The sequence below is a fragment of the Thermobia domestica genome, chromosome 10 (assembly GCF_964235325.1).
Source record: "Thermobia domestica chromosome 10, izTheDome1.hap1.1, whole genome shotgun sequence".
In the NCBI taxonomy this organism is placed as follows: Eukaryota; Metazoa; Arthropoda; class Insecta; order Zygentoma; family Lepismatidae; genus Thermobia; species Thermobia domestica.
Genome location: NC_137463.1, coordinates 120,974,932 through 120,993,377, shown reverse-complemented (window position 1 = coordinate 120,993,377; position 18,446 = coordinate 120,974,932). Strand labels below are relative to the sequence as shown.

Here is an 18,446-nt window from a genome sequence, read left to right as displayed (position 1 = left end):
TTACTCCAAAATCCATGGGACCATGAAATATTTCCCTTTAAGACAGTTTTCCGTTTAATAAAGGGTCCGTTGAAGGCAGGTTTTACTGTATTTTATTTTCACCTCTTTTCGCTCCTCATCCCGATCGGGACTGAACTTAGGACATAAATGGCATTTGGAAAATCACTATTCTTCTCATGTCAGCAACACCGAAAATTATGGATTTGACACTAAGTAGGTCGGTTTCGATTATATCTATATGTCACCTTTTTCTACCTTGTAAGAGGGAGTTGTCGGTGTATTATTTTCCAAATTATAAGTCATACAGTATGTGTACCAGACTTAGTTGAAATTGGTCTAGGCAAAATTACGCTGGAATACACACACATCCATCCATCCATTCATATATACTGCCCTTACAGTAAAAATGATTTCAGTGCGACCTTAAGTCAGTTTGAGTCGAACATTGTTAACCGAGAAAACGCTGTATTTATAACCATAATGATTAAGTGCCTATAAAGTAAATATGCACCAAGAAATACAACGCCTTATAAAATATAATTTTTGAAGATATTAAGAGTTTATCTTGTCCAAAAGGGGGGACATAGGTAATCAATTAATTTGTATTACTATATCTCTATATATAGTAAAGAAAGAAATTATCGAAATCGATTCTCCATCTGCACAGACAGTGCCAAAAGCCAGCTGTGAGCCACAGCAGCTGCAAACATTAGATCACCAAACCCGTCAGGATTCGAGTCAGGAGATTGAGGAGTCCCATTCTCCAATGGACAACCCTGCAGCTAGTTCAAATAACTTGAAGACTCACAAGGTCAAGCATAACTGCGCGGAAGGACAATTCCAGGGAGTCAAACCATAAGACTCGAGAAGTACGTCAAGGTGCAGAACTCCTATGAAGGACAACAAGAACGAGAACGCAACTATTTATACAGAAGAGGAAATGACCAGTACAGGTTTCACAATAAAATGTCCTTATATCGAGAGCAAGACACTTGCAGTGCCGATGCTAGGAGAAGACTCGAACACACGAATGAAGGATCATTGCAGCATCAAAGTTATCACTGGAATCCAGGTAACTCAAATAATTACTACAGTCGTCAAATAAAGTCCGTGTTCGGTCAGGAAGGAAGTGATGAAAACTGGCAAGACGACTTCAGTCTAACCTGGTTAAACTCACATGATAAAGGCAAGAATACCAAAGACTATACATATCTGAAAGGTCAAAATGGACCGTATGGTATAAGTATGGGTACGGTCAAGAGAGTTAAATGTCAATAAATGTCCGATGACAACTGGCCAGAAGGAACAAGTTTGCCATGTCATAGCTCACTAGAGAGACCTAAAAGCACTGAGAAACAACCTGAGTGGTATCAGCTTTGTTACCATTCAGTTCACCATGATAGTTGCATATTAGAACTTGACTAGTGGCCCAGGGTTCGAGATGATGGTCAGAGAGAGAGCATGCTAGAAAGTAATCCAACTTAAATGATGGCGGCATGGAATAAATTTAAACGAAGTACCACCATGAATGCACATCGGAAGAACTTGAATTCGAAGCGATTATTAAAAAAAAAAAAAAAGAATACAATAACTGCATAGCGAACGTTCTGCAGGAACAGCAGACGAGAAACTTTTAGAATGGCACGCCCCATTGGAATAAATCTGTTTCACCTTAGTAAAAGATGAAGTATAGACACTATAATGTTAAAGAAAAATTGTTATTAACCAGTGTATTCTTGAATCCGATGACTGATGGTGGGAAGTGAGGTACATATGAATGAAGAGGACAGATGGACAAAGATATCCGCCAAAGTGCGACACTCAATATTGAAACCGGCTAAGTAGACTATATATATATATATATATATATATATATATATATATATATATATATATATATATATATATATATATATATATATATATATATATATATATATATATATATATATAGATAGATAGATAGATAGATAGATAGATAGATAGATAGATAGATAGATAAGTTCAGTTTGCATCGTTATCGGAGCTACATATGTACATTTATTGTGTTCTAGTCTAATATAGCCAGGTAGTAAATTTCTAGCTTGTTCTATGTGTGGAAATTCACAGTCTCATTCAACCAATTATTTGCAGTTAACATAGTTTAAGGTAGTTTAAAAAATGGTAAAGAAAAAGCTTGGAAGATGTATAGTAATAGAGGTGTGTTCATATTTCCTTGTTCTTACTCTACACTAGCAGGTGCAACCATTTATCCAAGTAGCTAATTAGCAAGCCCTACTTAGGTTAATGGTGCACATATAAGTCCAAGCAGCTTGTATTAAAGCATTGCATCAAATTGAATTGTATTGAATGGTCTCATTCTCAATAGTTACATAGGACAATGACTACTGTGAAAGTGTCAACTTCTTTATATGATACAAAGACGAACATTGGTAATGTTATCAATAGATGTCTCTGGAGGCTGCGAAGATTGGTTTACAGTGCAAATTTGTATGGAAATGTGCATATATGTACCAAGAGTGCCCATAAGGGGGGCTGTGACGCAAACTGCGTCATTGAAATATTTGGGGGGATTAAATATCTATATAAATATGTTTGAAGGGGGGTAAAAATTAATCGAAAAGAAGATTTTATTTTCATTGAAGAACACCTACGGATAACACAATCCATAAAATTTTTCTTCTGTCCTTCATACCACGATACTGACCATTATTATACGATCAGGCTGGGAGGGGGGAAGGCAGACAGATGGGGGGTTGCGTCATGGACACAAAGGCAGGTGGGCACCACTGTATACAAACACATTTTATATAGTATATCTTAGAAGGATAAGCAAGTCCATACGATTTACATCAACTCTATGTCCTTATGTTCTTTCTAAAATGTTTTATAATGGAAACTGACGTTTTGGAGTAACAGTCATTTTTCGATTAGTGTTATAGATCTCCACCTAACTTATGGATTGAAATCACAGTGTGACTTTGCATTATATGAATAGATGCAATTACCTTCAAACAATAGTGAAAATGGAAAGTATGATTTGCATAATTTTACTCGATGTCGTGTGAACAAAACATTAGAATGCTTAGTCATTTTGATGTAGGTTAAATACGAATTGCAAACACTAATTCCGGAGAGAAGATTGTTGTCCATATCTTGTCTTGAGAGTAAGAAAAGAATGTAACAGAGAAGACCAGTGCTTTGATTAGTACTAAACAAACAACATAAGCAAAACTGGTAAATGGCAAAACTTTAGTTTTTGCTTTCTCTTTGTAACAGAACCGGCAACGCTGACTGCGGAGGAGTTTTGGAATGACCCAGATACAGGCGGGGCTTGTAACTGACGGAGTAAAGAAGTGAGAGAGAGAGATTTCGATTGCGTACAGAGCAGAAACTCATCTAATGCAGACTTACTCACCTGTGTATCCGTCCGTGAAGTAGTAGACCTAATTTTCTTATGCAATGGAGTGGTCAACGTGTTTTGTTCTTTTAGTGGTTAGTGTCATACTAGTGCAAAGTAAACCTACAATCTACAAGAAGAATGACAACGATAAACTAGAACCAGGTGAGTGAAACTTATTTGGAACCATCATTGTGATACATTCACATATGGTTCTTTTATCTTCTCTCTCTCTCTCTCCTTTTTTTAATTTATTTTTTATCATTTCTTCATCAACTCTTCAGATCTTCAGATATTGTGTGTAACTGTCTCCGTGATTGTAAAAAAGAACCGATACATTTTGGAGGTTAAATTTATACAAATTATTAAATTTGTACATTAATCACATTGTGTCTTTGCATTCATGACCAACAAATATACATAAGATAATATCAAATAATAAGAATACTTTTGAACAGCTGAGAATAATGTCCAATTATTGTTCTATTTAAAATTCTATGATAAAGAAATGCGCGTAAAGACTAGTGTCCTTCAGTTGTAATACATATAAATATACTATCAAACCGTCTTACATTTTTATAACAATACAAAAAAGATCACAATGGCCTTGAAATATTTTCCGGAAGAGAATATATATGGAAAGAGGCACTTTAAGGAGATAAACTATTGCAGAATTATATGTTGCATTCGTAATCTATGAATCAAATGCTCCGCCATTTTATGAAGAACTCACACAATTTAAACTCGTGGATAATCTTTAATGATATTCTTACCAATGAAAGCTGACATTTTAGAGGAATATAATCATTTCTCTTCCAGAACTCCACCTCATTTTTGTGAACAGATGATATCCTAATATTCGAAGTAGTTATCCATTAGACGTCCATGTGCTATAGCACACGCCGCAAAGAAAAACGCTTTAAAGGAGGCATTTCATTATTTATCGAAGTTTGTAATGGAGCAAATGTTAATTAAGAAACAAATCGTGTACAATAGATTGCATTTAAAACGACCATGGCTTTATTCTTAATAGCAATGGGCATTTAAGGGTAAACTATTAGCCAAAATAATGAACTACGAGAGCCTGCAGAAACGTCTTCAGGGATGCATAATGCTTCCCGTTACGCTCCAAACAGGATGCTAATTCGGAGAGAGCGTCTACGAACACGCTTAAACGAAAGATTGCATCTCTAGACGCACTGTGTGGACGAAAATCTATTTGATTGACTCTCCTAAGTTCCGGCGAGTATGCGATGAGCAGTGTTTCTTCCAGATATGTTTTTGGAGGAGCACTTCCCTTCTGGAGCTATGAGAGTGCCCCCCGGACGAGACCAAAATAATATGTCTATAATATAATAATAAATAAAATAGTACCATAAGTGCCCCCGGAATACTACGTCTGCTCCCCCGGAACATTTTTTCTGAAAGAACGACTGGCAATGAGAGTGCCCGACTCGGAAGAGAACTCGATTATGGTTTGGGTTCCGCTTCAAGTCTCTTCGCTAGATTCATCTCCTCCCTTTTTTGAATTTTATTGAATTGATAACTTAAAGACAATAAAGAACATCAGAAATTTAAAAAACGAATTGGACAGTATCTGGAAATTACTTTTACATGAATCAACAATTGTTTTCAACGCATAAATGCATAAATTTGGGTGCTTAACAATTATGACGTCACAAACTGCGCATTATTAGTTTATTTAATGGCATTTCTACAGTACATATTACCTGGTCCACTTTCTACATTTTTTAAAATATATATTCTTCATTATCTTGAAGCTATTTAGGCTACTAGGTCGCTCACAAGTTGAGACGAAAAATAATGTTTTCTCGTCTCGTCTTGTCTCGTAAATTTTTGAAAAAGTCTCATTTAGTCTCGTCTCTTTTAGTATAAAAAAGTTTATGCTTTTATTTTTTCTTATTTCATTTTGAAATAAGAATCCTCTCGCGTCACGAAAATCCCAGGAAAGATGTGATATAACATTCAAATCATATTGTATAATGACTTACGTATCTTTAAAACGTTGATAAATTCTCTTCATTGTGTTCGTACAATTACTTTATCATTTTATTGTTCACACACACACACACACACACACACACACACACATATATATATATATATATATATATATATATATATATATATATATATATATAGGGTGGCCCAAAAGTAGGTATACACCCCTCCATTCATCAAGTATAACATTCTAGTTTATGGGTGTACTTGCTTCGGCTCTTCCGAGCTTAAAATGTAAGTAAAATTCGTAATGTAACATTAAGAACAAATAATAAAGAAACTAAGCCTACCTGATGGATAACAATAAGAAATAATATCAAATGCAATGAGCTGATCAGTATGGTACTGTATACCTACTTTTGAGCCATCCTATATATATATATATATATATATATATATATATATATATATCGTACGGGGAAAATACGTTTCATTTTGGACATTAAGAGCTGAATTTGGATTTAAACGGCATCTGAAGTCACTTTCGTCTCAGTGATCCCGAAAACCATGAATTCGACACTAATTTCGATTGTTTTCGATCATTTTTGAATATCTCCCCCCTCCCCTTGTATCACTAGAACAGTGCTAAAGATCTAACAAGGTACATTCGCGAAATGTCCCCTCGGGATTCATCTAAAATTTATTTAAATGCAAAGTTCTCCGCGGCCTAAAGTGTATTGTACTAATTTTAGCGGCCCATACAGGTAATTTGCATATTTATGGGCCTTCAAATATCCGGAATTCAAACACTACTATAACGCTTGTTCACAAAATTGCTATTAGTTTCTTTAGATGTAACTGAATATTAATGTGGGCATATGCAAAACAAATTGGATCAAGTACTGCTTCTCTGACACGTATTATCCACACCAGCCACCATCTTGGATCCGCCATATTGGATTCAACTTTCGGTTTTTCAAATGGGAATAGGTGCATGTTATACACCAATTCATACAAAATTTTCTCGGAAATTCATTGGTGTAGTGAGTTTTACGGTAGTTTGTACCATTTGCAAGATATTGCGTGTTAAATGTGAGGCACTTCACAAATTCAACCATTAAAAAGTTGTGCAGGGCCCCGTATGTAGCCTATATGTGATCTTTTACGTAATTTATTGTTGACGAAATGTTTTCTGAACGTACATACATACGGACACACAGACGTAAATAGGATATGGTAGATCTTCATCAAAATCTGGTCGTATCTAGATTTACATTAGGCATTTTGTTCGTAATACAATACTTCCTTGTTCGTAGTATAACATGGAAGTAATAAAAATCACTCACAGAAATGTTGTAAGATTATGACACCAATGTTGTAGAGAGTTTGATTATACCTACAGTACTTTTCTAGTTAGAAATTGTTTTGATTTGTCAACATCAAAAACGTAAGCGTAACTGATATTACTCTGCAGTATCTATTCGCGAAGTGCCTAGAAGGATTTAACATGTAATATCTCGCAAATGGTACAAGCTACAATAAAACTCACTACATCAATGAATTTCCGAGAAAATTTTATATGAATTTGATGTATCACATGCACCTATTCCCATTTGAAAAACCGAAAGTTGAATTCAATATGGTGTATCCAAGATGGCGGCCGGTGTGGATAACATGTGTCAGAGAAGCAGTACTTGATCCAATTTGTTTTCCATATGCCCACATTCATGTTTAGTTACATCAAAAAAAAAAAAAAAAAAGCTAAAAGCAATTTTGTGACCGAGCGTTATAGTAGTGTATGATTGAATTCCTGGTATATGAAGGCTCATAAATATGCAAATTACCCATATGGGCCGCTAAAATTAGTACAATACACATTGAGCCATGGAGAACTTTGCATTTAAATCAGTTTTACATGAATCCCGAGGGGACACTTCGCGAATGTACCTTGTAAGACTTAGATGAACTGGTACTGCTCATAAGATAAAAAAAAAAAAAAAAGGTTATCTCGTTACGAATTTGAAAATAGGGTCTACTGTATACCTTTTGTCTCGTTTTCGTAATCTAACTAGGTTTTAATAGTCTATTAGGAATTGAAGCAGAAACCAGCGCTCAAAGAAGCGTACAATTATAGAAAAAGAAGACAAAACCTTTATAAGAGACCTGAAAATATTTCTCCTGTGAGGGAATATCAATGACGACACTAAAATTGGGCAAGGGGACGGGCATCCTGCGCGGTTGCATTATCCCGAGTCCCTGCCCCGACTGCATCCAGACATGTTGTATTGTAATGTAAGTCAATTAATAAAACTGTTATTTTCGGTATAAAAAGTAGTTGCTCCCAAAATGTTTCTCCCTCTCCACTTGTCGCCCCCTCAAAATAAATTAAAATGGCATCGTTACTGGACCATACAATGTAACTTTTGTGGTGGATGTAAGCGATAATGGTACTCTCTTAAAGGTGAATATTACAGATTCCTTTTGGACTATTGTGCTTATTTCGTAGATGATATTTCCAGAAAAGCTGTCATAGTGAGGGAGAGACGCTTCATTATGTGAAAGTCCACAACTGTGTTCAGCCTTTTTGTTATATAAGTGGCGATGTCTAGGATTCATGTCTGATATGGCTGAAAGCTGAAAACACACAGGTTAGACTTGAATCGATCAATCACTTATTCTCTACATGTTTCAATAGAGAACAAAACCTTTGTTAAGAATCTGATTTCTTCACTGTATTTGACACCGCTAAACTGTGTAAGTTGATTGATTCATTTATTATAATTTAACGTTCATTTCAGCACCGAAGCTGTACGAATAAGAACCTAGTTCTTAAGGAGGAATCTGAACCATTCTCGGGTTTTCTTCCGACGCAGGTACTCTCACCAGAAGTCGAAAACATTACTACGTCTACATATAGCACAACCATTCGCTACCTAATCACTTACACAGTAGCCTAAGCCTTTAAGAGGTTTAGAGGTCAATTAGGTACCAAAGAGCCAATTAGCTCGTTAGATAGTCATCATCATAGTGATTATTATATCCAAAAAACTAAAATTTTTATCCTCATGTTTTCAAGAAAATCAGCTTTAACTTGGCTAAGAATTGATACAATGCCGAGTATCTCACGAACGCAGAAAGATACCACTGTCAGGTGAAAAGAATAAACAGAAAGTTATACCCGGAAAATGTAATGAGGTACAGATTGAAGCTGAGCGGTTACCATGGAACGGGGATTCCCACAGAAAGATAAGATACACAAGCGAAAAATAGGTACCAGATACAAGGTAATAGACTAAAATTACAGGCCAACCGCACTAAATTTTTTCGCTTCAATTTCTTAAACTAATTCACGTGCTGCAGTTATTAATGAAATATTTCCATGCGAAGTACGAAGAAAATTGTAAGTCGTTTTCCGATAAGTTCATCAAAAGGAAACTCACTCCAAAGATTAGATGTTTCCATAAGAAAATGACTTATCCCATAGGCCTACGTTAAAGTTATTAGTGAAATATTTGTATATAAAAACAAAACCACAGAAGTTATATTTCACAAAACCGTCAAAAACTCATCGCAGGAGTAAACCACCTCTAGTGGATGTTCTCATATACGTTATTTACGGAACATTGTAGGAATAAAATGAAATATTTATTTATGAAATATGGACAAAATCGCCTGTGTTGTTTTTGAGGAAGTCATCTAAAAAGAATCTCACATCAAGAATAAACTACACCTTGTAAATTTATTCGTAAGGAGTAATTTATGCAACATTATAGAGTTATTAATGAAATATTTATTCATAAATAAAATCACCTTATTTCTTTTTGAGGAAATCGTCCGGTAAAACTCACTCCCGAATACACTACACTGTAACCGTCATGTATTTTTCCAGGACAAATGAGTTGTCATATTATCAGGTTATTAATGAAACACGATGAACAAAATCGCTTGTGTCGTTTTTGAGAGATCGTCCAGGGAAAAAAAAAAAAAAAATCACCCCAAGAGCAAAAACTATTACTCCTCGATTTTTACCGAAAGAAACGACTTACCGGTACACCTCAGAATGGGGTTATTGGAAAAATGATTTATGAACTATAAACAAAATCGTTAGAGCCATTTTTTTTTAAATCACACATTTTAATTTTCACCATTCAGCAAACTACTCTTGTTTTTAGGGGTAGGAAGAAAATTTGAAAATCCTGGAGAATCACTTGAAATTTTTAAGTTTAAAATTTTGTCTCTATACGATGAACTGAGTGAGTGTAGTGTAAGTGAATGTACCATACATCAGAATAAATGAACGAACAGACGGATAAAGATATCAAACAATAACTTTTTCTGTATCTATGGACCATCATATATGTAAATCCGCTGAAATCGTGAATTCAAGTTTTGTTTCCCGATCAGCATATTTTTCTTCTTTCGTCATTCGAAAATAAAAAAGGGGGGGCGACAAAACTCGTAGTAAGATCGACAAATAGTGACAATGTACGAAGAGGAGTTTCCAACAGACATACAAAGAGGAATTTCCGGAAGTAACGCAAAATCATCCTGAGGCAGAAAGAGAAATCGTTCATGTTACTTTAGGCACAAGGTTTACCACCCAACAACCACTATGCACCTCAAGGGTAATATCAGACGAGGAAAATGTAGTCAGTGTAGTTACGTTTCTCTGTGTGTGGTTGGCCACACAATGTTTTTCTCCACCTCTGGACACACCTAGTTGATTTTTTTTTTTAAATCAAAAAACCCTAGTCGTAATGACTGTTATCTTTCCACAGTAAACTCGTTTGTGAAAATTTGCACTCTTAGCGGCATGGACAAATGTCATAATGACATAATTAAACTATTTCGAAGAATATTAAATAAAAAGAAGATTGAAAATAAATAAGAAGTTTTTCGTTGATTATTTGTTAATAGTCACTTTTGTTCTTTGTCTTCTTAGTTCAACATGAAATGAAATTAAATGAAATTTTCAGTTTAACATCCCACGATCATGCCCTTTAGGATAAGGGAGACGATTCTTAGTTCAACAGCCTCTCTCAATTGGTTTGACGGAGTGTTCCGTGTTTTCCTATCCCGAACCAGATTTTTAATTTCCTTTTACTTCTTTTTAAACGACGTGACAAACATCTTGGCATTTGAAGGCGGCGCTCGAAGTTCCCTTTAAATGCTGCTAGCAAATGAGAGGCCAGCGGTATTGCCACGTTTATTTTGTACACATCCACGTCTATCCTCTGCCACCTGATCGCGCTGTAGTTTGTCTGCTTAGCCATAGCCACACCCCTTAGTATTCGGCAACGTCGCGTCAGAGCTTGCGTTTTATTCGCTTAGCTGAAATGCCAAGATGTTTGTCACAGGCTTTAGATCTCTGCTGCGGCGCAACTACGCTAGTTTCGCCCGGAGCAAAATCTCGCCTTAGCGCCCCCTAACCAACTAAACCAAAATGGTCCCCCAAATATTTGTCCAATTTTGCGCCCTTCCAATCCGGCGCCCGGGGCACAAACCCCGTGTGCCTCCCCCTAGTTACGTCACTGGATCTGTGTTAGCTCAAACTTTAAGGCCAAATTAAAATTTAAGGTTTTCTGAACAACTGTCTTGCAATAATTTTTAAGTGCAAGACAAATTTAAGGGAAGTAAGGGTTTCCGTTTTAGAGACTATTACTAAACTTTAGTAAAGATCTGCTGCAATTCTGTAATTATTGTTCTTGTTAGTATGTTAGGCTGAAACACCCATTTTCAAAAAAAAAAAAAAAAAAAAAAGTATAACAGAACTTCCCTCTTTGTTATGTCAAAGCTGTTTTAATGATTTATAAAATTGTCTTTCTTTTTCTGTCATGACAAAAAATACGAGAACAATATCTTTAAATTCTTTTAATCATCGATATCCTTTGTTTCCTTCTTTAACTTATATCTACCTAAGAGCACGCGATTTATTGGAATGACAAGAACAGTGTAACGAACAAACGTATTTTCTTTAAGATTCAGGATGTACTGCTTCCAGCGACAATATATGTTCAGCTACTTAGTAGGCGGACACACATGTTATAAAATTTCTTATCATCTGCTCGTAATAAAGTATTAATGGCCCTCCGTGGTATCACGCAAGCTGTAAAAATGTTAAATAATAATGATAGAATAATGACTTGTGAGAAAAGAAGTAAACTGTTTCCCTTTCACTTGAGACATTACTTTCACTAGGACACTCTGATGTGTGAATATGTGAAGGAGGTCAAACTCATATATACATAGTGAGAGACTATATGCAACAACACACGCCAAGGATTCTCACAAGGACAACACAAATGAAAACGTTATTTATTAGCACGCCTGGTTAAAATAAGGTATACGGTTCTTCTCTTGTTTTGGCAAAACTTTTCCTGTGAATTTTTTTTACCAACAGTATTTACTAACAATGTTATGTTATTTGTGGTAAGAGCACCACTCGAAACCGCTTTCCAGTGATGAATACAAAATGTAAAACTTCTCTAGATGTAGTAGGAATTTGTGAAATTAAGTGGAAAATTAATGCGAAATTGAGAAATGAAAGGACACACTTAGATTTTATTCACATATAAAAAAGGTAGTCATAATAATGGGGAATAATTTTAAGTAAACAGCTAAAAGATAAGGTAATCATGATGGAATTTGTTGTTGATAGAGTTTATAATGGTGTAATTTACAGAAAACAGAAGTTCTGGAACTGGCAGGGGCGGATCTAGAAGGTAAAAACTGGGGGAGGGGACAGCCAGAACCTATACATGATAGGTATATCATGAGTCTGCAATAAACTTTGAAAAATATATAATTAATAGTTTAAATTATTTTTGTTACCCAAAAAACTGGGGGGCTTAGGCTCCCCGACCTCGTACTAGATCCCCCCATTTTAGGGCATAATGCTAAAGACCGTGCCTGAACAAGAATGATGTGACATCAAAATTTAATTTCCTGGGGATCATTGGCTTACTTGGAGGGATGGGGGCAAGGCCCTCCGAAAGTATGTCTAAAAAAAAAAAATCATTGCCACCGGTCACCAACAGTCTTTAATGCTTATTTAGAAGAAATGGAGAAGAAAGAATGTACAGAGGATATACTATATTTTGGTACGATGTAAAAAGATCAGTTGTATGCGATTTACAGATGTTAAAAATTTTGTTACAGAGTAGGATCCCAATATTAATAAACGTAAGAAAAATATATGATGAACCTTTGGTCCTTTAGCCTAAAGGAGACGATTGATAATGAAAGTGGATTATTAAAAAAGAATTGATCGAATGAGACTGTAAGAGGAGCGGGATAACCCCAAGAAAACTCACAGGTAATGTTGTTCAGTACAAAGGATGAGGCTCATTTCCCACAGGCCATGTCGCCAGCAGAAAATCCCATGAAACCTATATATGTTAAAGTATACTACTCAGTGAGTTACTATCAAAAACCATATTAGTCTGGACAAAGGGCAGACAGAGGCGCGAAAATGGAATTTATTATTATTTTATTATATATTTCAATAGTACTTACAATTAGTAAAACCTTTAAAATGAGGTATGCTCAATCAAAACATAAGGTTTGGAAATTAACTTTTTTTCTTTCTTTCTTTCTTTCTTTCTTTTTTCTTTTTTCTTTTCTTTTCTTTTTTTTTTTTTTTTTTTTTGATACGACTTAAACTATTGTCTGTTATACAAACGAAAGATCTTCATAATTTACTACCAAACATTTTGTTTGGTTTGTCAATTCAATTCTTCGCTGACCATTCGACCACCTGTTTTACGTGCTAACCGGCATCTTATTAAGCTTTTAAGTTTAAAATATCAATTTTGTCCAACTTTGATTGATCATAGCTCACCAATGGTACACTTCCTCAAGCTCATTTTAAAGGTTTTACTATTGAAGTATATAATAAAACCCCAAATATTGTGATTAAAAGAAAACTTATGTTTATTTTTCTACTTTTTTCCAATCTAGACGATAATGTTAATTCCAAATTCAGTTTCGCGCTTCTGTTTGCCTTTTGCCCGAACTAGTATGATTTTTAATATTAACTCACGTAGTAGTGCGGTCTGTAAGTGCAATAATTTGTATGGATCGTGCATTTCCGGTTACCAGCACGAAATTTGGTCAGAGCGTTTAACGTGACATGTAAATGAGAAAAAAGCCGGGAGACAGCTTCTCAATATGTTTTGAGTGACACTGGGCGCCATCTTGAAAAATGGCCTACTTTTCACAAGTTCCCCAAATTTTGTCCGATTTACACCGTCTTTGGGCTCAAATTCACAGACAAAACAACTATAGAAGACTGTGAACTGCTAGACAATAACGGCAATAGCTTTAATTTCTTGATGGGGGCTAGTGAAAGGGCACAGGTATTCTGGGGGGCAGTTATTTTGTGTACACCAAAAATAAGACTATTGTGTTACTTGACCTATATATCAAGTCAACATCTCTGGGAAGGGGACTCACGACAGGCCCGTATCCACGGGGGTCATGGGGGCCACCCCCTAAATTTCTACTGCCGCCCCTTAAGTTTTCACTTTAGGCTTGCAAGAGCAGATATTACAGTTAATATTTGTTGTTACTGTTGTTACAGCACTGTTGTTACTGTTTGTGAAAAGTGTGTGTAATGGTAATTTCATGCTTTATGTAGAAGTACTCCAGTCCATGTGTCCTTGGTACTTAGCTTTCGACCACGTACACTACGGACGATGGTTACCAGTCTTTCTTCATACTCTGAGGCAACTTGCAGTTCGTCATCCTGATGTATTTAAGGAATTCTCTAAGGGACATTTCACCAGTAGGAAATCTTACCGGCACTTTTCACGTATGTCAGACGACCACCTTCACGAACAGAACAACAAACTGATTCTGTTTGAAAGTGGTTCTGTTTATCCCGAAGTCGCTCGTTTACTGGCTGAGTATGAAGACAGCTACTCTGCTGAGTTGCACGTATCGAGAACACATTACGAGGACACGAATGCATTCCAAAGCAAGTACAGGACACATGTGAAGAACCTGATTGATGTATTTCGTGATACTGGTAATCCTTTTGAAGAAGAGCATCTGTCTACAGTTGGGTTCACCAGACGTACAGCGCCAGAAGATTAGTGCCAGTCTGTGAGCATCGCAGCTACCACAGGAGCCAAAATGTATGAGGACTTCGTTTATAACCGTCTAATGACAAGCAAGCAGTCCATACACGATGCTATAAAGAAAGTTAATATGCAGCTTTTCAACTGTAGCTTGTTGAAAGTTCGTTGCAAAGATAAGATGAAACTTGCTAGTGCACACAAAGATTCTAACCTGTTCTGCAAGATGTTCATAGCATGTCAGGAAAGGGAGAGCGATATCAGAGAATTATTTTCTCATGAGAACACAATTTAACCTCCATCAATATCTGAATTGGGATATCTCAGACTTCCTACCTCTAAATCAGATATTTTGAAACGTTTTGAAAATTTTGATGTGTGTACAAGTACTATCATTCCCCATTCCTCTTGTCTTGTCGTCGATGGAGCGATGCTGGTACACCAACTGCAACCAGGAGCAGCAAAAACATTTGCAGAATATGCCGCATTCGAGACACTAAACGTGGTCTTTGACCGCTACATTGAAAAGAGCTTGACAACACAGACGCGTCAGAAGCGTGGGCAGGGCGACCGCTTTGTTGTCAAGTCAACGGGACCGTTTCCAAACAATTTCCAGAAGTTCCTTGCAAACGATAACAACAAGAAAAGGTTATTTCATTACCTCGCCGAAATAATAACTGTAGCTGATATTTCAGAAAGAGAAATATTCTGCACAAGAGGAAATGAAGTCTTATCCTCTTCCTTAGACTTAGATATTACTGGTATTTCTCCCTCATCCCACATAGAAGCTGATGGAAGAACCTTCTGCACGTCCGTCATGCCGCAGAGAAGGGACACAAAAGTACAGTTGACTCTGATGTTGTTATCGCTCTCTTTGCGTTTCTGCAACTGTCACCCACTCTGGAGAAACTATGGATTGATTTTGGTTCTGCAAAAATGCGACGTTTCATTCCTGTACACACCATGTGCACGAATTTACCTTCTGGAACGATAGATTTGCTGTCTGTTGTCGTTTTTTTTCACAGTTTTACGGGCTGTGACCAGGGGCGGATCCAGGGGGGGGGGCGATCGGGGCGATCGCCCCCCCCAGAAGAGGAAACTTTCTTATTTTGCCTATATAAATAAAACCCATCGAAAAGTTTGGAGCCCTTAAAAGTAGCAGTATGACAACCTACCGCCCCCCCCAGAAGTCGGTCCTGGATCCGCCCCTGGCTGTGACACAGTGTCAGCCTTCCTTGGCGTTGGCAAGACAAGTGCATGGAATACGTGGATGGCGTTTAGAGAAGTGGATACAGATTTCCGGGAACTGTCAGTCGTTCATTCTCACGATGTTGTAAGCTACCAATCTCATGTACAACATATCAAGTAATTACTTGCGAGGAACTCAACGAAACCAGACATATTCTATTCAGCAAGAAAAATCACACAATAGACAGAATATCTCCAACCGAAGACGCATTGAATCTCGATATAAGAAGAGCAACTCTTCAGTGCAAGATCTGGCGACAGTGCCTCGAAAAAGATGTGCATGATGATGAACCCCTGAACTGGGGTTGGAAGAAAACAGATGACGGACTCGGTTACCAACCTGTGTGGACTACGTTGAGGAGTATGTCTGATAACAATCGACAACTAGTGACATGCCGTTGCAAATTTGCGCTGTACTTGGGAAATGTACTTGTATTAAGAACGACCTCGTCTGTACGTTACTTTGCGAATGTGAAGAACAATGCTCATAGTGCTATCACTATGAACACAGCAGCTGAACTTTTTTTTAAAATGTGAAATGAATATGAGTTATGTAGATATGTAACATTGTAGCAAACGTATAAAAGTTGTAGAATTATAAACTGTATTAGTTTGTACTTGATATACAACACCTCTAAAATAAAAACTCACGGTGAGGTCGGGTGACCGGGGAGGTCATTCATGCAGTTAACCCTTATGGGACCTTGCCTTTTTGGGTAAATTTTAGAGTTTCAGTCAAGCAGCTATTGCAACGAGACTATTTATCGTAGGATCATGGTTCATACCTAGGTTTTTTGTAATCAAGCTGCGTTTTCAACTGTATTAGTCAAATTTCCTTATTTTGTACCTAAGGCGTAAAATTCTCGCCCAAAGTGGGAAAAACGAAAATCACACACAAAAAAAAAAAAAAAAAAAATTGGCACCAATATCTCCCCTCGAACATGCAAGTAGTACATGACACGAACATGCAAGTGGTACCAAAAAAACTTTGCTTTATAGTGAATGGAATGAGGTATGAAGAATTGTGCCCCCAAAATTAGTGTAGATGCTCTTGCCGATTTACCAATTTCCCTCAATACATTGTCAGTCAATTGTTTTTTAATGAGCTTCAGCATAAAGACTATTCTTTGCAAGAACATGAATCGTACCTTGTTGTCTTTGGAGTGAATCAACCTTTCGAGTGGTACCACTTGCATGTGGATACCATGTGCCTATGGACGGAAAATTACCTCCAAAGAGAAATTTTGTCAGAAAAGAATCACTCTTTTACAAGTTTGGGTCCATCTCCCCCCTGTGTTAACGCTTGGATCTCAAAATCGCCTAAAACATACTACATGGTATATGTAATATCTGCGGAAAATATCAATCTCATATCTTGAAAACTAAGGACGGTAAAGAAAATTCCCCCACGTGGAAAGCATAACCCTTACTACTTTAAGGGAAAAACAAAAACTCCCTGACACGTCCCTATCTATCCGAGGATCATAATTCGCAAACGATTTCGTGTCAAATTAGGGTAGCTTTCAAATGGTACCACTCACATGTCCCCATCGTGTCCCTGAGAGGGGAAATCCCGAAAAATGAATTTTTTCCTGAAAAAATCTCATTTTTTCAATTTGAACGCGATTTTCTCGCTTCTGATACACAATAGGGAAATTATAATAGTACAGTTGGAAACAGTGTTTCATTACGAGCACAACGACGTACGAATCATGATCCTAGAATAAATAGGAACGTGTCAAAAAAATTGCCAAAAAGCTCTAAAATTTATCCAATTTTTTATTCTTCAATGTTCGTGACGTCACCACCCGTAGGCATCGCACGCGTGACTAGAAAATGCCCATGAAACGCATTCTTTGATGCTTCCACGCTTGAATAAATGCAAAAAGCCCGGTGTGAAAAAGCTTAACTAGAGACATATAAGGCAAATTCCAAAGGTCGACGCTGTGGTACAAATCTGATCCATCGGTCCCCAAAGGGTTAAATGACTAAAATCGGAAAATTTTTGCTATTAACTGTTTCTTATTCTGTTTGGCAGCAGAGTGGAGAAGAAGAAAAGTGTTTTCTAAAGCTTTCATGTAAATATTTAGATTAAGTTGCTAGAAGTTAGCCATTTTCCAATATGGCGTCCAGTGTCGACCATAATGATCCTACGAACTGTCCCCCGGTAATTTTCCAACCTTGATTGGACATGTAACAAAATGGCGAACTTTCATGCTGGTAACCGGAAATGCAGGATACTTACGCTAACATACCACACTATAGTACCTTAGCATATAGAAAGTTTTATTAAGTTTTCTGCTGGAGACATAGTCTTGGACTATTTGCTAATGACACTCAAGGGCGCCGATTTTTCTGCAAATTTGGGGGAGGAGGCATTCAGATGCAGAAGGCATATATGAGGATTTTAAGACAAATTGCATTCAAATTATGCCAACTATTGTATATTCATAAATACAATGCGGAGGTCCCACATTAACTTTGGATCGGCGCCCATGATGACACTGGATATTGGACATCCACTCAGCTCTCACGCAATTTTCTCATCGGGCTATGCAAACAAATAGATGAATTTGCACAATGGTGCTCCAAATGGAAATTACAGCTCAACCAGGCACGTAGCCAGGATTTCCTAATAAGGGGGGGGGGGTCCGTGACGAAATACTGTGGTTATCACACCAGAGGCTCGATCATTCTATATTATTTTACTGGCAACATACCCATATTGATTTGCTAAGACAATAAACTGAGGATGTTAG

General features: G+C 36.9%; 1 protein-coding gene across 1 annotated transcript in view; it reads left to right on the top strand.

Annotated features, from left to right (window-relative positions):
* The first annotated feature begins 3,303 nt into the window (after positions 1-3,303).
* The window catches only part of LOC145662078 (uncharacterized), a 78,252-nt gene continuing 63,109 nt past the window's right edge, over positions 3,304-18,446 (top strand). The window contains exon 1 of the mRNA XM_081727418.1: positions 3,304-3,565. Within this exon, the coding sequence (XP_081583544.1) occupies positions 3,463-3,565 (103 nt within the window). The 5' untranslated portion in view covers positions 3,304-3,462. The remainder of the gene's footprint in view (positions 3,566-18,446) is intronic.